Below are 14,291 nucleotides of genomic sequence, written 5' to 3' on the forward strand. Positions count from 1 at the left end.
GGGGTGCTAGCAAAAAGATTGAATAAAATGAAGTATAAAGATTACATTTAGAAACAAATATAGCACTAAAGACAAACCTAACAGAGAGTCTGAATTGAAATGTAGTTTAGTTGTCACAATATGACTTACTTTAGATCTAAAAATATTTACATTATACCAGATATAGATACTAAAATACTTTTTCAAAATGTTGATTTGATACCATTGGCAACTTAATTATAAACACTAGGACATTAATATGGTATCTGTTTTTTTCCATTGCAGATAATAATCATATTACATGGCAGTTAGTATACCACATTCTAGAGTTCAGAAAGTGTATCCATTCTAAATGAGACCTCTACTAATTTCCAACTTTACTTAAGAATAAATTATGCAAGGGAGAACCAAAAAATTCTCCAATTTCTCAAGTGAGATAAGATAGCAGTTGAGACATATCTTGCTAATATCATGAAATATTTATAAATGCACTTCCTTTCCCTTTATGTCATATTAAGTTTTACCATTTTGCTGATGTGAGCTGCATTTCAATAGGCTTATCCCTCTGTAACATCTTCACAAAAATCTGGGGTAATAATTCTCCATCAACCAAAACTAGAAATAAAAGAAGCAACAAACCAGAATTTGGGAAATTCTTTAATCATATAAAATTGTTCATTTTAAAACATTAAAAAATCTAGCAAAGTTTTTAGCTTACCATTTACAAGGGTCATGGATACCTGGGGGTTTTCAAAAGCTAGAACTGAGAAGCATTTCAGTGCTTGCATTCGAACCTGTTTTAAAAAAAAAAAAAAAAAAAAAAGGAAAACAAACCAACCTCAAACCATAAAATATACTTCAGCATCTGCAAAAACTGATCTATAAGCAATTAGAATATAGGTACATGAAGAAATAGTAAATATATGCAAAATGATAAAAGGTGTTAAAAAGTAGAAATCTACACTGTATCTGAATAAATATAACAAAGTACAACAAAGACATAAGTACCACTTAAAATAGGACAATTTATCTCAAAGTAGAAAACATGAACTAGTACAAGAAGGAAAGTATTTAATATAATTAATCTAAAGCAACAGACTTTTTATTTTTACCCAGGAAATGATAATTAATTATATTTCAAGTGAGATAAGTAAGAACAGAAAAGGAACAACAAAGGAAGGAGAAGCAATTTCCAGAAATAATTCAAGTTGTTCTAGAGAAAAAGAATTTGAAAAAAACTATTTTCCTTCTACACAATTGAATTCTTAATCTTTAGTGAACATTTTTTTACATTCAGTGCCCATGTATCATACAATATGGGATTATGAAAAATTTCATGATTTTATAATAGAAGGGGTTACTTTGATTTTGGCAAAGACTATAAATTGTTTCAATTTTTCTCTTTTTCTGGATCTTTTTGTTACAGAAAAGAACTAGAGGGGGCAGCTGGGTGGCTCAATGGATTGAGACCCAGGTCTAGAGATAGGATGTCCTGGATTCAAATCTGGGATCTGATGTGTGACCCTGGGCAAGTCCCTTAACCCCCATTGCCTAGCCATTACCACTCTTCTGCCTTGGAATCAATACACAGTATTGATTCTAAGATGGAAGGTAAGGGTTTAAAAAAACAAACAAACTAGTAACTAAGTTGGCTAACTATCATCTGGGAAGAGGCTTAATAAAATGTGATAAATAAATACAATGGAATATTATTGTGCTATTAAAGATAAAAGGGATGGGAACTGGGAACACTTGTATGAACTGATGCAGAATGAGGGAAGTGAGAACTAAAACAGTTTATTTAATGACTATCACATTTTAAAGAAAAACAGTTTCAAAAGACATTATAATGCAAATAATCTAGCAAGACTATGATGAAGCATGCTGAAAGGTGGGTTCAAGGTGCAGAATGATGTGCATTTTTGGAAATGGTTGATGTGGATTTGTTTTGCTTGACTATGCTTTTTTTATTCAAAAGCAAAAAAAAAAAAAAAAAAAGAATTGAAAAAAGGGTGTCACTGAAGCATTTTTTTTCATGCACAGAAAATAAACAGAAGGAAGTCTGGGAGGCAACGACAAACAGGACAGCTTAAAAATTAGCTTGTGGAATTTATTATATACTTTTAAAAAAAGGATAATTGTACTTAATAGAGATGTGTGAGATTTATCATCCTCTTTTTAAAACTATTCTAATTTTATCAGATTTGTATCTTATAAATACATATTCATGTTGTTTCTACATATCCACACATGTATGCATGTGTGATAGTTGTAACATAGGGTATGAGATTCTAGACCCTCAAAGACACCAATGGCACACAGGACCCTTAAATCTAACAATAACTTGCATTAGGCTTCAAGCAACCTCAATCAGTCTTCTTAGGAAAGTTTAAAGAAGGACCATGAACTTCCTTAAGTAATTCCCCAAAAGCACTAAATTTGATTTATTTTTAAGTACAGCTTACTTATTTTAAAGGCTCATTTCAAGAAACAAACAAAAACAAAGCAAAAACTTATTAATGCCTGAAATTTTTGTAAGTAAAAGCTTTTTATTCCATATTTAGAAACAAATGACTAAATGACTAATAGTAAAAATGAATTACAGTGAAGATATCAAACAGATGAACTTGGTTTATTCCTTGTTTTAACTAAAGGAGGGGAATTTAAAGTCTGGGTGTATGAAGAAAACAAGAAAACACTAGGTATGAAAATGGAAGCACTTTAATTAATGAAGCTCGAATCCTGCAAGTTGAGATAGTGAAAATGAGAGCTTTGCCATTCCATTTTAAATTAAGGATCCTAGTGTATCTCTGTCTCTGTCTACCCTCTGTCCCATTCCAGTGCCTATTATTCTATTGTTACCCCCAACCTTCTAGCAGCAAGCTCCATGCTCTACACACTGGCTGAATAGCCTAATAACTTTCTTACCTATTCTCATGCTGACTTTATTTCTCCTACTTTGAAATCTACAGGCACCAAAGACTGCTTATGGCTATGAATTTCATTCATCAAAACTCAACCAACACTTTCTTTAGAGTTGTTAAAGGTGGCAATGCAGCTATCACACTTGCCAACCTTAGGGCTGGCATAATAACTGTTTCCTTTATTTATCCTGCATAGCCTTTGTAAACACAAAGCTGCCTCGGAAAGTTTAAAAAGACCCCATGGTTTTCTTGGTTTCTTGAAAGGCAGCATAGTGCAATTTAAAGAATACTGGGTTTTAGATTCCGAAGACCTTGGTTCAAATTCTGACTCTGCCATTTATTGCCTGTATGTCCCTGAGCAAAATAACTAACCTCTCTTGATCTTAAGTTTCTTTATTGTAAAATGAAAGGTTTGAGGGGTTTGGATTAGATGACCCTTTTATGGTCTAATCATTTGATGCTTCTTGACTGCAGTTCTTGAATTTATTTTTCCTTGAACCAGAGCCCTTTGGCTACTCTAATTCATGAACCCACTTCTCAAAGCGAGCAAAGCCTAGATCAATGGAACCAGTTAGATTCTGTGAAGAGACCTAACAACCTCAATCTACAGCTGAAGGACAAGGATCAAAGACAGAGTCTTTCTATATAGCAGGCCTAACCTAATGCCAAGGTGGCTCAATCGGTTTAATGTTCCTAGCAGTTGACAGAATCATCCCTATGGGCACCTGAAATCCAATGATGTTAAAACATGAGAATGAGCAGAATCTAGTAGTTAAGAGTGACACAAACAGCATATTAAGATGTCTGCCAACCTCCCCTGAAGCACTCCATTCAAAAATCAGATTCTTCTATGATATAAGCATATATTCTCAGTTTATCATATAACACACTGGCTGGGAAACAAGCTGATATTCTCAAGATTTGACTTAAAAATGCATTTCAAAGGGCTAATTTATTGCTTACCTACTCATTTTTTTAAAAAGCCTAATTGAACGGTCTAAATACTGATGGCCTATAGTATAACTTCTCAGAAATAGTATAACACATCTTAAATATTCATATAAAAATGTACCATTTTAGATTATAGTTATTGTGAATAAATGAAAAGTTTTCAGAAATTTCCAATCCAAATTACTTTCAAAATTGATACATCATTTTTTTTGAAGGAGTTTACACTTTAAGACATTTCTCCAAAGGACAGTTCATATTTTTCGTTGGCATTGAGCCAGAAAAATTTGAAATACTGTTGATGAAAACAGATGAAAACAGATGAAAACCAAAACCAACTTCCTGCCTACCGAAAAGTAAAAGCACTTTGCAGCTTAAAAATGTCAGAAGGAAAGCTTTTCATAGATAGTAAAATAGACATGAAGATTTTCTTCACAAGGTCACTTTCTCTTGATTGCAAACATTACAAATACAATAAAGTATGAGTCTTTTCTTCAGAAAAAAAAATGAAGCAAAAAAAAACCTAACAAAGGACAGCTATAATTTTTAAGATCTTACTTTGTATGACGCTGAAGTTAACAGATGAGCAATATTCTGTACTGCTCCATGGTTAAATAAAATTGTTTGATGATCTGGTGCCTGTAAGAAAAGAGAAAATATTTATGCAGACCTGATATAGCAATCTGGTAAAGTGAAACTCTGTTCAGTAAGTCTTTTCACAAAAGATACTTTTCACCTGTATTGATGCTTTCCTTATTATCCTGAAACAGTAGGGCAGGTGATCTGCATGTAATACCCTTTGCAAAATCATGCCTAACTTTACAGTCATGAGCCTCATTGTGATGAACATAAGAAAGCATGAAACCTGCTTTGTCAGGGGCAGTCTAGTTCTTTAACTAAGTAACCATCGCCAGCCAAATGACTAGTACAGTTGCATTTCCTGTTTCCTGTGTTTGTCCTTCACGAGTGCCTATCAAAATCATAAGCAGGAAAAATGGCAGCTTGGATGACTTAAAACGATGCTCAACTAATCATGTGGTACAATGGAGAGAATATGAGGTGTGGAGTCAGGAGAATCTGTGTTCAAATCTAGACTTGGATATTGACTAGCTGTGGTGATTCTGAGCAAGTTACTTAGTTTTTCTAACTATAAAATGGGACCCTGTAGGACTGTTGTGGGTCTCAAATGAGATGATAGATGAAGAGTGCTTAGCATTTTGCTTATAATATAGTAGGTATTTTTAAGTGCTTATTGCCTTCCCTTCCCTCTAATGAGTTTGAGAGGTAAGTATGACTCAGGTCAAAATAAGGAATGAAATAGATTCTTGAAGGTCTAAAATGGACTCCAAACACAGTTTGTTTTAACTAATTAATGATATCTATGCAATTTGCTGTGAAAAATATTTATACTACAGACTGTAATTATATTGTTCATTCTTAATTATTTTGAGGTAAAAAGCCAAACATATGTGTGTTTGGCTTCTCTCTAACTTTGAGTTATTTCTTTTTTACTAATTGATACAGACGAAAAAAATGAAAGAGGGCAAAGTGGAAGAATGAAGTTATTTTCTTTTACATCATTCAGTTCTGTTTATTTTTAACCAACTCATCAAAGACCTGGCTAAGAACAGAGAAATGCTAATGGCTATATATAAAACATGTCATGGTTGTGTTCCTACTTCATGAGATTATTAAAACTCAATCATGGTCAAAGGATATGAACAGACAGTTTTTAAATGAAGAAATCAAAGCTACCTATAGTCAGAAAAAAATGTTCTAAATCACTATTAAAAATGCAAATTAGGGGGCAGTGAGGTGGTCCAGTGGATTGAGAACCAGGCCTAGAGATGGGAGGTCCTGGATTCAATTCTGGCCTCAGATACTTCCTAGCTGTGTGACCCTGGGCAAGTCACTTAACCTCCTTTTCCTAGCCCTACCAACTCTTCTGTCTTAGAACCAATACACAGTATAGATTCCAAGAGGGAAGGGAAGGATTTTTAAAAAATGCAAATTAAAATAACTATAACTATACTATAAAATAAGTATAACTATACTACTTCATGTCTATCAGATTGGCTAATATGTCAGAAAAATGATAGATGTTGGTGGAAATGTGACAAAATTGGGACACTATTGCACTGCTGGTAGTTGTGAGCTTATCCAACCCCTCTGATTTTTTTAACTCAGCTTCACTTTTCTCTGATACCAAGTTTGTGTGTGTGTGTGTGTGTGTGTGTGTGTGTGTACCCACACCTGACCCCCTCTTACATCTAAAAGACATAAATGGCAAATCAAGAGGTCTGGTAAAACGAGGTACAAGAAAGTGAGGATAAGAGGAAGTGGGTAGTTCTTGCTTCAAAATAGGAAGATGAGTAAGTTACCTAGAATAAAGGCAAAATAATAAAAAGCCATGCTTCTCTAAACCATATAAGCCAAAAAAATAAATAAAGTAACTGGAGTTTCTTAAAGACATATGCAATTTTAAAAGATACTTCTGATTTCATTTTCTAAAATTCAGTTTAACTTTATTTTTAGCTCCAAAGTCTCTCTTCTCTCCCTTTACTTAACTCACCCCTACTGAGAAGACAAGACAAACAAAACCCATTACAAATATGACAATTCTGTTTCAAATGAATATCTTAATTTATTTTTTTTGAATTGCATAACCCAAAGCTATCACTGTATACATATTACGTTCAGTGTAGACCATTTGGAATCTAAGATTTTCCTAATTTCACTCTTAATAGCACATAGCTGGGTCCCTGTTACCCCTCCTCCCATGTGGGGAGTAGGATGTTGTGTATTGTGGGCTGTGTATGTTTATTTTTTTCTGAAATTAAAGTATGCAGAATAAAGAGAATGCCATTTTTACACAGAAAAAAAATAGCACATAGTTCTTTGAGAAGATCCTATTAAAAGACTTTGTCAACCTTTTCAACATCATAGGTCACTATTTCCCAGCTGCACTCTGCAATCCAGCTTAAACTGGCCTTTCTTCTGTTCCTCACTCATGACATTACAACTTCTATCTCTGACTTTTCACCTGTCAGTCCCATGCCTGGAATCTCTTCCCTCCTATTCTCCTCACAGAGTCCTTTCTCTTCCTTTAAGATGACACCCAAGCACCCCGTCCTGCAAGCTTTTCCAATAACTAGAACCATGGTTAGAGCCCTTCCTCCCAAAGTACCCTAAATTCAACTATTCTTTTATTTCTATAGGAGAGAGAGAGAGAAAGAGAAAGAGAGAGGGAGAGAGAATGAGAATGTGAGGTTGAAACAATCTTCATTTAGTTCTGGTGAAGCAAACAATAAGAAAACATTCTTGTCTAGTCAAATGCACCAAAAGCAAAATGCGATGGTTCCAATTCCACTCTTAAAATGTCTTTATTAACTTTATATTTATGATGTATATATTTCTCTCTATATTTCTGTCTACCCCATTAGCATGTAAGCTCATTATAATGATTATTTTATTCTTTGTTCTTGTATCTCCAGCATGCACTTCACAGAGTTCCTGTCACATGATTAGTACTGAATAAATTATTGTTGACTGGTTGAATGGATAGTTTCAAATGACTGGCTATGTAAAACAATCCTTAATGTGCTTAGTATCTAGGTAGATGTTTTAAAGAGGCAAAAAAAAGTTCATAGAAGTATCATAATGTAATTTGTAAAAATGTACTCAAATAAACAAAAAATAGGATCCCCCAATACTAGAACTATGCTCTAAACACATAAGATGTACTAAGGGACTGCTATACTCTTAAAACTCCTAAAAGCCACTATCAATATAGCTCGAGATCTTAAAATGGTAAAATATTCACATAATTCAGTTTCTGTGCCTACTACTCCGACTTTTGAGGTTTATATGACAAAAATTATGGGGTCATATCATTCAAAGAGGCACCTGGCAGGTATAGTGTAAAATTTTATGATATTGGTATAAACATTTGAAAAAATAATCATCAATTTCTGAATTATGAAAAATTTGTATAATTCATTAAAAATAATTCTATTTTGGCAAAAATCACCTAAAAGGTTCTTAGGCTTTATCATCTAAAACCTCTAAACTGATTTGGCTACTATCACATATTTTCTAATAAAAGAATAAAATTAAAAGAATTTTTTTTGGCAGAAAAGGAACAATTACTTAATATTATTGGTACATAGAAGTTGCTGAGGGGGACAGCTAGGTGCCTCAGTGGATTGAGAATCAGGCCCAGAAATGGGAAGTCCTGGGTTCTAATCTGGCCTCAGACTTCCTAGTGTGACCCTGGGCAAGTCACTTGATCCCCATGGCCTATCCCTTACCACTCTTCTGCCTTGGAACCAATACATAGTATTGATTCTAAGATGGAAGGTAAAGGTTTTTAAAAAAAAAGTTGCGGAGGGAATGATTTAAAGTCATAGCTTTAGCAGTGACAAGCTCAGAAAATGGATATTGAAAAGTTTTATTATAACATCATAATAAAAGCAAAATTATTTTGATTCTGTTTATTTTGCCTTAAAATTAGTTATGATTATAATAAACTCTGATTATAAACAATAAAAATTTTATCATTATAACTAAATGCCCACATTTAAGTGCTCTAAGTTTTACCTCAACTACATTATTGATTTTGCTTAAAACAATATACCAGAAAAAATCACTGCCATAGTAATATAATGGGTAACATCATTTTAGTTACAACCACATTATTGATTCTTGCAAATAGTATCACTGCAAATATTAACAAGAAGAACAAACTCTTATTCTCACAGAAGTTAATTCTTAAACTAGCTATGGATAATTTCAGTAGTGAACATTTTAAATTGTAGGCAAAATAAAGATCTTTTACAACTGAAAGGGGTAGGATTTTTAAAGGCATTTTTTTGCTATAAGCAGTTTCTAAACTAAGCAGAATGAATGTTATACATTCTTTCCAATATAGTCTCAAGGAATTCCATCCCTTTCTCTCTTCTTATAGAGGCATCAACTATAGTTTAAGTCTTCACCTCCTGAGAGATGACTATAATAGACTACTAATTGGTCTCTGCTTCTAGCATGTTCCTTCTCCAATTCATCTTCCATAAAGTTGTCCAAGTGAATGAACTAGAATGGTTCTTTTTTACCTTAAGGATCAATTACAAATTCCTTTGCCATCAAAAACCCTTTAGAACCCAGCTCCACATTATCTTTCCAGTCTTATTATATATTTTTTGATTCATGCATATAACTCCTTGGGCCCTTAGCTGTTTCTCGCACACAAAATTTCATATCCTATTCTTTATGTCTTAGTGTAGGCTGGATTCTGTGCCTGAAAGGCCCTCCTTCCTCATTTCTACCTCTTAGAATCTGTAGCTTCTTTGAAAACTTAGCTCAAGTACCATATGAAGCATCTGCTTAATCCCCATGATGACAATGCCTCTCCATGAAAATTTACTTTGAATTTTTTATAAACTTATTTCTATATATTTTGTTTCCCACCAACTGAATGTAAAGTCCACAGGAGAAGGGACTGTTTTATTTTTGTCTTTGTATGCCTAGCACCTCATATAGGTACACATACTGTACACAGTAGGGTATTTAATGTTTGATGGTTAACCAAATGATGAAAAAAAGCACTGTTATGTGCTTACTATGAGTAAAGTATTACAGAAAACAGGGACATAAATGAAGATAAGCTTTGCCCTCAAGGAGCTTACATTCTTTTTTTTTTTTTTTTTGCTTTATATATACATATATGTATTTTTTTGCCCATCGCATAGAATAACACATTTCCAAACAAGTCTTACTAAATCTATGATCAAACTTATCTCCCTCCCTCCCTTCCCCTTCCTCATCCTGGTGCTGGCAGGCAATTCAATCTGGATTTTAAGTGTATTATCATGCAAAATATATTTCCATATTATTTATTTTTGTAAGTGAGTAATCTTATTAAACCAACACCCCCAAACATAAACCCAAATAAACAATTGAAAAATTGCATGCTTTCATCAACATTCTGACTCCAACAGTTCTTTCTCTCGAGGTAGATAACATTCTCTGTGATAAATCCTTCAGGAATGGTGACTAGATAGGGGCCCTTTTATGGGTAGTTATGAGGGTGATAAGGAAGTATATTAACATAGTCCATTTCAAGAAGAATGGTAAAGCTGACTGACCATGATGAATGGTTCCAGAATAGGAAAAGGTATGAGAGGGGTGAGGGTGGTGGCAGAAAGGAAAAGGTACATACGCAAGGAGCCTGTGGAAGAGGTGAGTGTAGAGTGAAATAAAGGATAGCTGTGGAGAGGGAAATAAGAGTTGAGGCCCTGGAGCAGAAGTTCCGACATGGCATGATCTCCTATGTAACTGATTTCTATACTTTTAAATAGGAGCTAGATAAAATTAACCGTGTCTACATTTGGCATGAGAGGTTTGGTGTAATGAGGAAACAGTGGTCAAAAAGATCTGGGTTCAAGTCTACTTCATTTATACTTTGCTGGAGAAGATGGGATGGAATGGGATAATTTCTGGATAAAGAGTAGTTTTGCCATGGCAAAAAGATGGCCAATTCATTATGTGAGGCAGAGGTGACGTAGGAGATAAATGATAGGAGATCTGTGAGTGATATAAAATAAGATATAGTAGAGAAGAGGAGGCTCTCAACAAATGACCCCAATTTTTTCAGTAAAATATGAGGAAAGGATTTCATCTCAGAGGATAGGGGGAGGAGGAGCCATGAGAAGTTTAGAGAGGGATGAATAGGTTTGGAAGAATCACTGAATATTCAATGAATTTGAACACAAGTATGCCTGAAGCCATCTAAGCTGTGATGTTTAGCAAGGCTACTCACAAGCTCTGACAATCCAGCAGGGCAGGTTGTCAGGAGGATGGAAATTCCACACTCAGTTTACCCTATGTGACTCTTTTTCAGTGACATTCACTTGTATTGAAATTATTGCAATCAATATCCTTATCTGGCTCAAAGGAGACACAGAAAAACAATACAGGTTCATGACAAGAACAATCACAACCACTGACTACCCACTACCCCAAAATAAACCCCTGTATAACCCCCTAGAGTATAGACATTTCCTCTAGAATCAGCCCAGCAAAAAAACCAGCAGTTAGTGAGCTAATGCAACTTTCTAAAGTTCCCAGCAAGAAAATACCTGGCCTGAGTTTGTTCCCAAACTCCCACAGACCAAAGAAACAGTGAAACACAAGGAAAATAAGGGAATGACAAATTAGCACAGAATCATCCTACCAGAACTGCATTCTTATTAACCCTATTGCAGAAAGAACAGCATGGGAACAAAATTTGGACCAGAATGATATTATTGTATCTTATTAGATGTAATCAACTACCATAACTATCTCCTTGATTTATGATGGGAATGAATAGTATAACGTAACTATATACATGATATAATTAGTTAAAATATAATTAACTATTATGCTTAGCTAGGAACTGATGTTCTAGTACCTTACAGATGGCTGAAAAGAATAAGTTCCAACTAAGCCAGGCCATAACGAATAATTATTGACAAGTTTGCTTCTTTGTTTAACCACAGTAAGATAATTAGTAAATGCCAATCTTGTGATGTTTCAAAAGTTAATATGTGATTTTGAAAGTATGGGAAAATCAAAACCTGTATGAGATCATAAGGAAAAAAGGGTATAAAAATGAAAATCAGCAGATGGCAATTTGACTTGCACTCTGGCTCATCTTCACTCCATTCTTCGCCACACCATCCCACCTCCAGAGACCCAACCAAGCGAAGAGCAGGCTCTTCGCACAAGTATTCAACAGAAGTCATAGTTTGCTACCACATATATAATGTATGTACATATGTGTAAAGTTTACATATATATGAACATGTGTGTGATTCCAGAACAGAAAAAAAAGAGGTGAGGAGGAGGGTAGAAAGAAAAAGTGAATAAGGAAAGAGCTTATAGAAGTTACACATTTATATAAAAAACAGTAAGGAATGTCCGTTTTTTACTTGTATCACCAGCACTTAGCGTAATGCCTACTTAATAAATCCTAAATTTAAATGTGGCCTCAGATACCTTCTAGCTGTGTGATTCTGGTTAGGTCACTTTAACCCTGATTGCCTAGCCTTACACCTTAGAAATGATATTTAATATCAAAATAAATGCTTGCTGATTAATGGATAGGATTTTTAGAAAAGAATAATCCTTCTATAAATATGACTTAAGATGAGCTACATTTGTATCTGAACAATCTTTTAAAATTCCTACCATAATTATCTCTACATTATTGATGTTCAGGTAACTTAATTATTTACGTACATCTATTAGCCTTGCTCATTGATAAAGTAAAGAGATTCTCCAAATAGAAATGATAATTTTATCTATATATTAAAGCCACATGCTAAACAAAAAGAAATCTAAAAGTTTTATTGCTTTTGAGAATAATTTTTACTAGAAGACACTTCCTTCCATAATAATAACTAAGATGTTTAACTTTCAAATTTCTTTATAAATGAAATTCTTTCAACTAAATAGAGACAGCAGAGGAAAGCTGAGAGATACCTGGCCCCAAGCAAGCCTGACTTGGATTCAAGTCTTACATCTGACAAATACTGGCTGTGTGACCCCAAACATGTCCCTTAACCTCTCCAAACAACTCTCAGAAGGTTGCTGCTCAGGATTAGTAGAAGTTGCCTCTACGAAGAGTTCTCTATGCCATTGAAGTTATATGTCCAATTCCTATCTCTATAACAAATAATTAATAAGAATTTCTCTCATAGTGCCGTGATGGCAAACCTATGGCACCCATGCCAAAAATGGCATGCAGACCTCTTTGTGGGCACACACAGGACCTTGGCTTGGCTGGCTGGGAGCCTGACTCCGCCCCAAATGCAAGGGGAGGGTGTGTGGCACTTGAGCCTATCTCTACCATCATGGTGGCAGAACTCAGCTGGGGCACCACACCCAGTCTCAGGAGTTGGGTGGGGCATGGCACAAAGTCCTTAAAAAGTTCTAAAAGGTTCACCAACACTGATAAAGAATCATTACTGGCATAGTGAATAAAGAGATGGTCTGGCAATTGCAAAGCCCTGGGATAAGGCCCACCTCTGACACTGTGTGACCCTGGCCAGGTCACTTCACCTCTCAGAGTTGCTCGAAGGTCCAGATCAGGTGTAGGTCTACATTGTGGGTTCCTTATAATTATGAAATGGAAGGTATGTTCTAAAGAATTTTATTTCATATTAAACTGACAGCAAAAACTCACTTTCCATTCCTATTACCTCTTTGCAAATCTAAAAAAAATATTGAAGAAAAACAATTTCCTTTAGGAATACAAAATTTTACATTAGAAAAAACATTTATTCTACATCCTTACTTTGCAGCAATGAGAGAAGATCTGACAAATGTATTCTTGTGTATAACGAGATCTACCAAGCAGTGCCATGAGGTGTGGTATAACTGTAGCATCCTGGAAATAAGTTGAAAAGGAAAATATTAATAACAGACAGTTTAAATTCTATTAATCAGTGATAATACTTTAAATTACATTACTACAACCAGTGATGGGTCAGATGCAGCCCCCTGAAACGTTCTATCTGGCCAGGTCACATTATTCCTAATCTGATAAATACAATGAGTAGGATACAATACAATGAAACTTCAAAAGAGTTGCCTTAGAAACAGACTGAAGGATGAGCATTTCCTTTCCTTTGGCCCCCTCTTTAAAAAGTTTGCCCATCACTGCTATAAACTATTTAATATATAATATTTCAGATTATATGATGGTGAAGTTGACCTCCTGTCTTTTGCCTTTTTTTTTCTATCCCTAGCCTAGCACATAGCAGGTGTTAGAAAATGTTTACTGGCACTGAAACGCTCAGGGCAAAATGCAAGAACAGAACTTTTAATATCTGTCTTTGGAAATAATTAAAATAAGTTCTGAGTTTATCTCATAAACTACTCATACTTGATAAATAGAACATTTTAAATAAATAGAATTACTGATAAAATCCATTATAAAAATATAACAGTATTTTAATGTATCTATAGACTTCTTATATAAGACTCAAATAAAGACATATACCTTATATTCTTATTTTCTAAAATTATATAGTAAGCTCTGTAAATTTCATAAGAATGGAAGAGTAGGTTATAAAAATAGTAGAGATTCTGAAATTCCAGTGTTTGGACTTTATCCACCTCAATTTGTTGCGGTATAAATTAGTCACAGAAAGATGGGTGAGTAAGGAGAGAACAAAGCTGAAGTATAAAACCAACTATCTTTTCTTCATTCTCAAATATTATTAGTTTATTTCTACTATATTATAGTTTGATGATTATTCTATTAACTAAATTCTCTTTGTAACACTAAGATCCTTCCTGGTCCAAACATCTTTCTGGTTCCTTATAGTCTAGTTAAAAAACAAAAAACAAAAAAAAAACAAAACAAAAAAAAACAACTGTACCTTCTATGCCAAG

General features: G+C 34.3%; 1 protein-coding gene across 1 annotated transcript in view; it reads right to left on the reverse strand.

Moving 5' to 3' along the window:
• The window catches only part of ARMC8 (armadillo repeat containing 8), a 123,254-nt gene that overhangs the window by 61,026 nt on the left and 47,937 nt on the right, over positions 1-14,291 (reverse strand). Inside the window, exons 6-9 of the mRNA XM_044669990.1 lie at positions 13,189-13,281; positions 4,410-4,490; positions 698-773; positions 504-594 (exon numbers count right to left, since the gene is read on the reverse strand). Coding sequence (XP_044525925.1) covers positions 504-594; positions 698-773; positions 4,410-4,490; positions 13,189-13,281 — 341 coding nt within the window. The remainder of the gene's footprint in view (positions 1-503; positions 595-697; positions 774-4,409; positions 4,491-13,188; positions 13,282-14,291) is intronic.

Source organism: Gracilinanus agilis, chromosome 3 (genome assembly GCF_016433145.1).
Source record: "Gracilinanus agilis isolate LMUSP501 chromosome 3, AgileGrace, whole genome shotgun sequence".
Lineage (NCBI taxonomy): Eukaryota > Metazoa > Chordata > Mammalia > Didelphimorphia > Didelphidae > Gracilinanus > Gracilinanus agilis.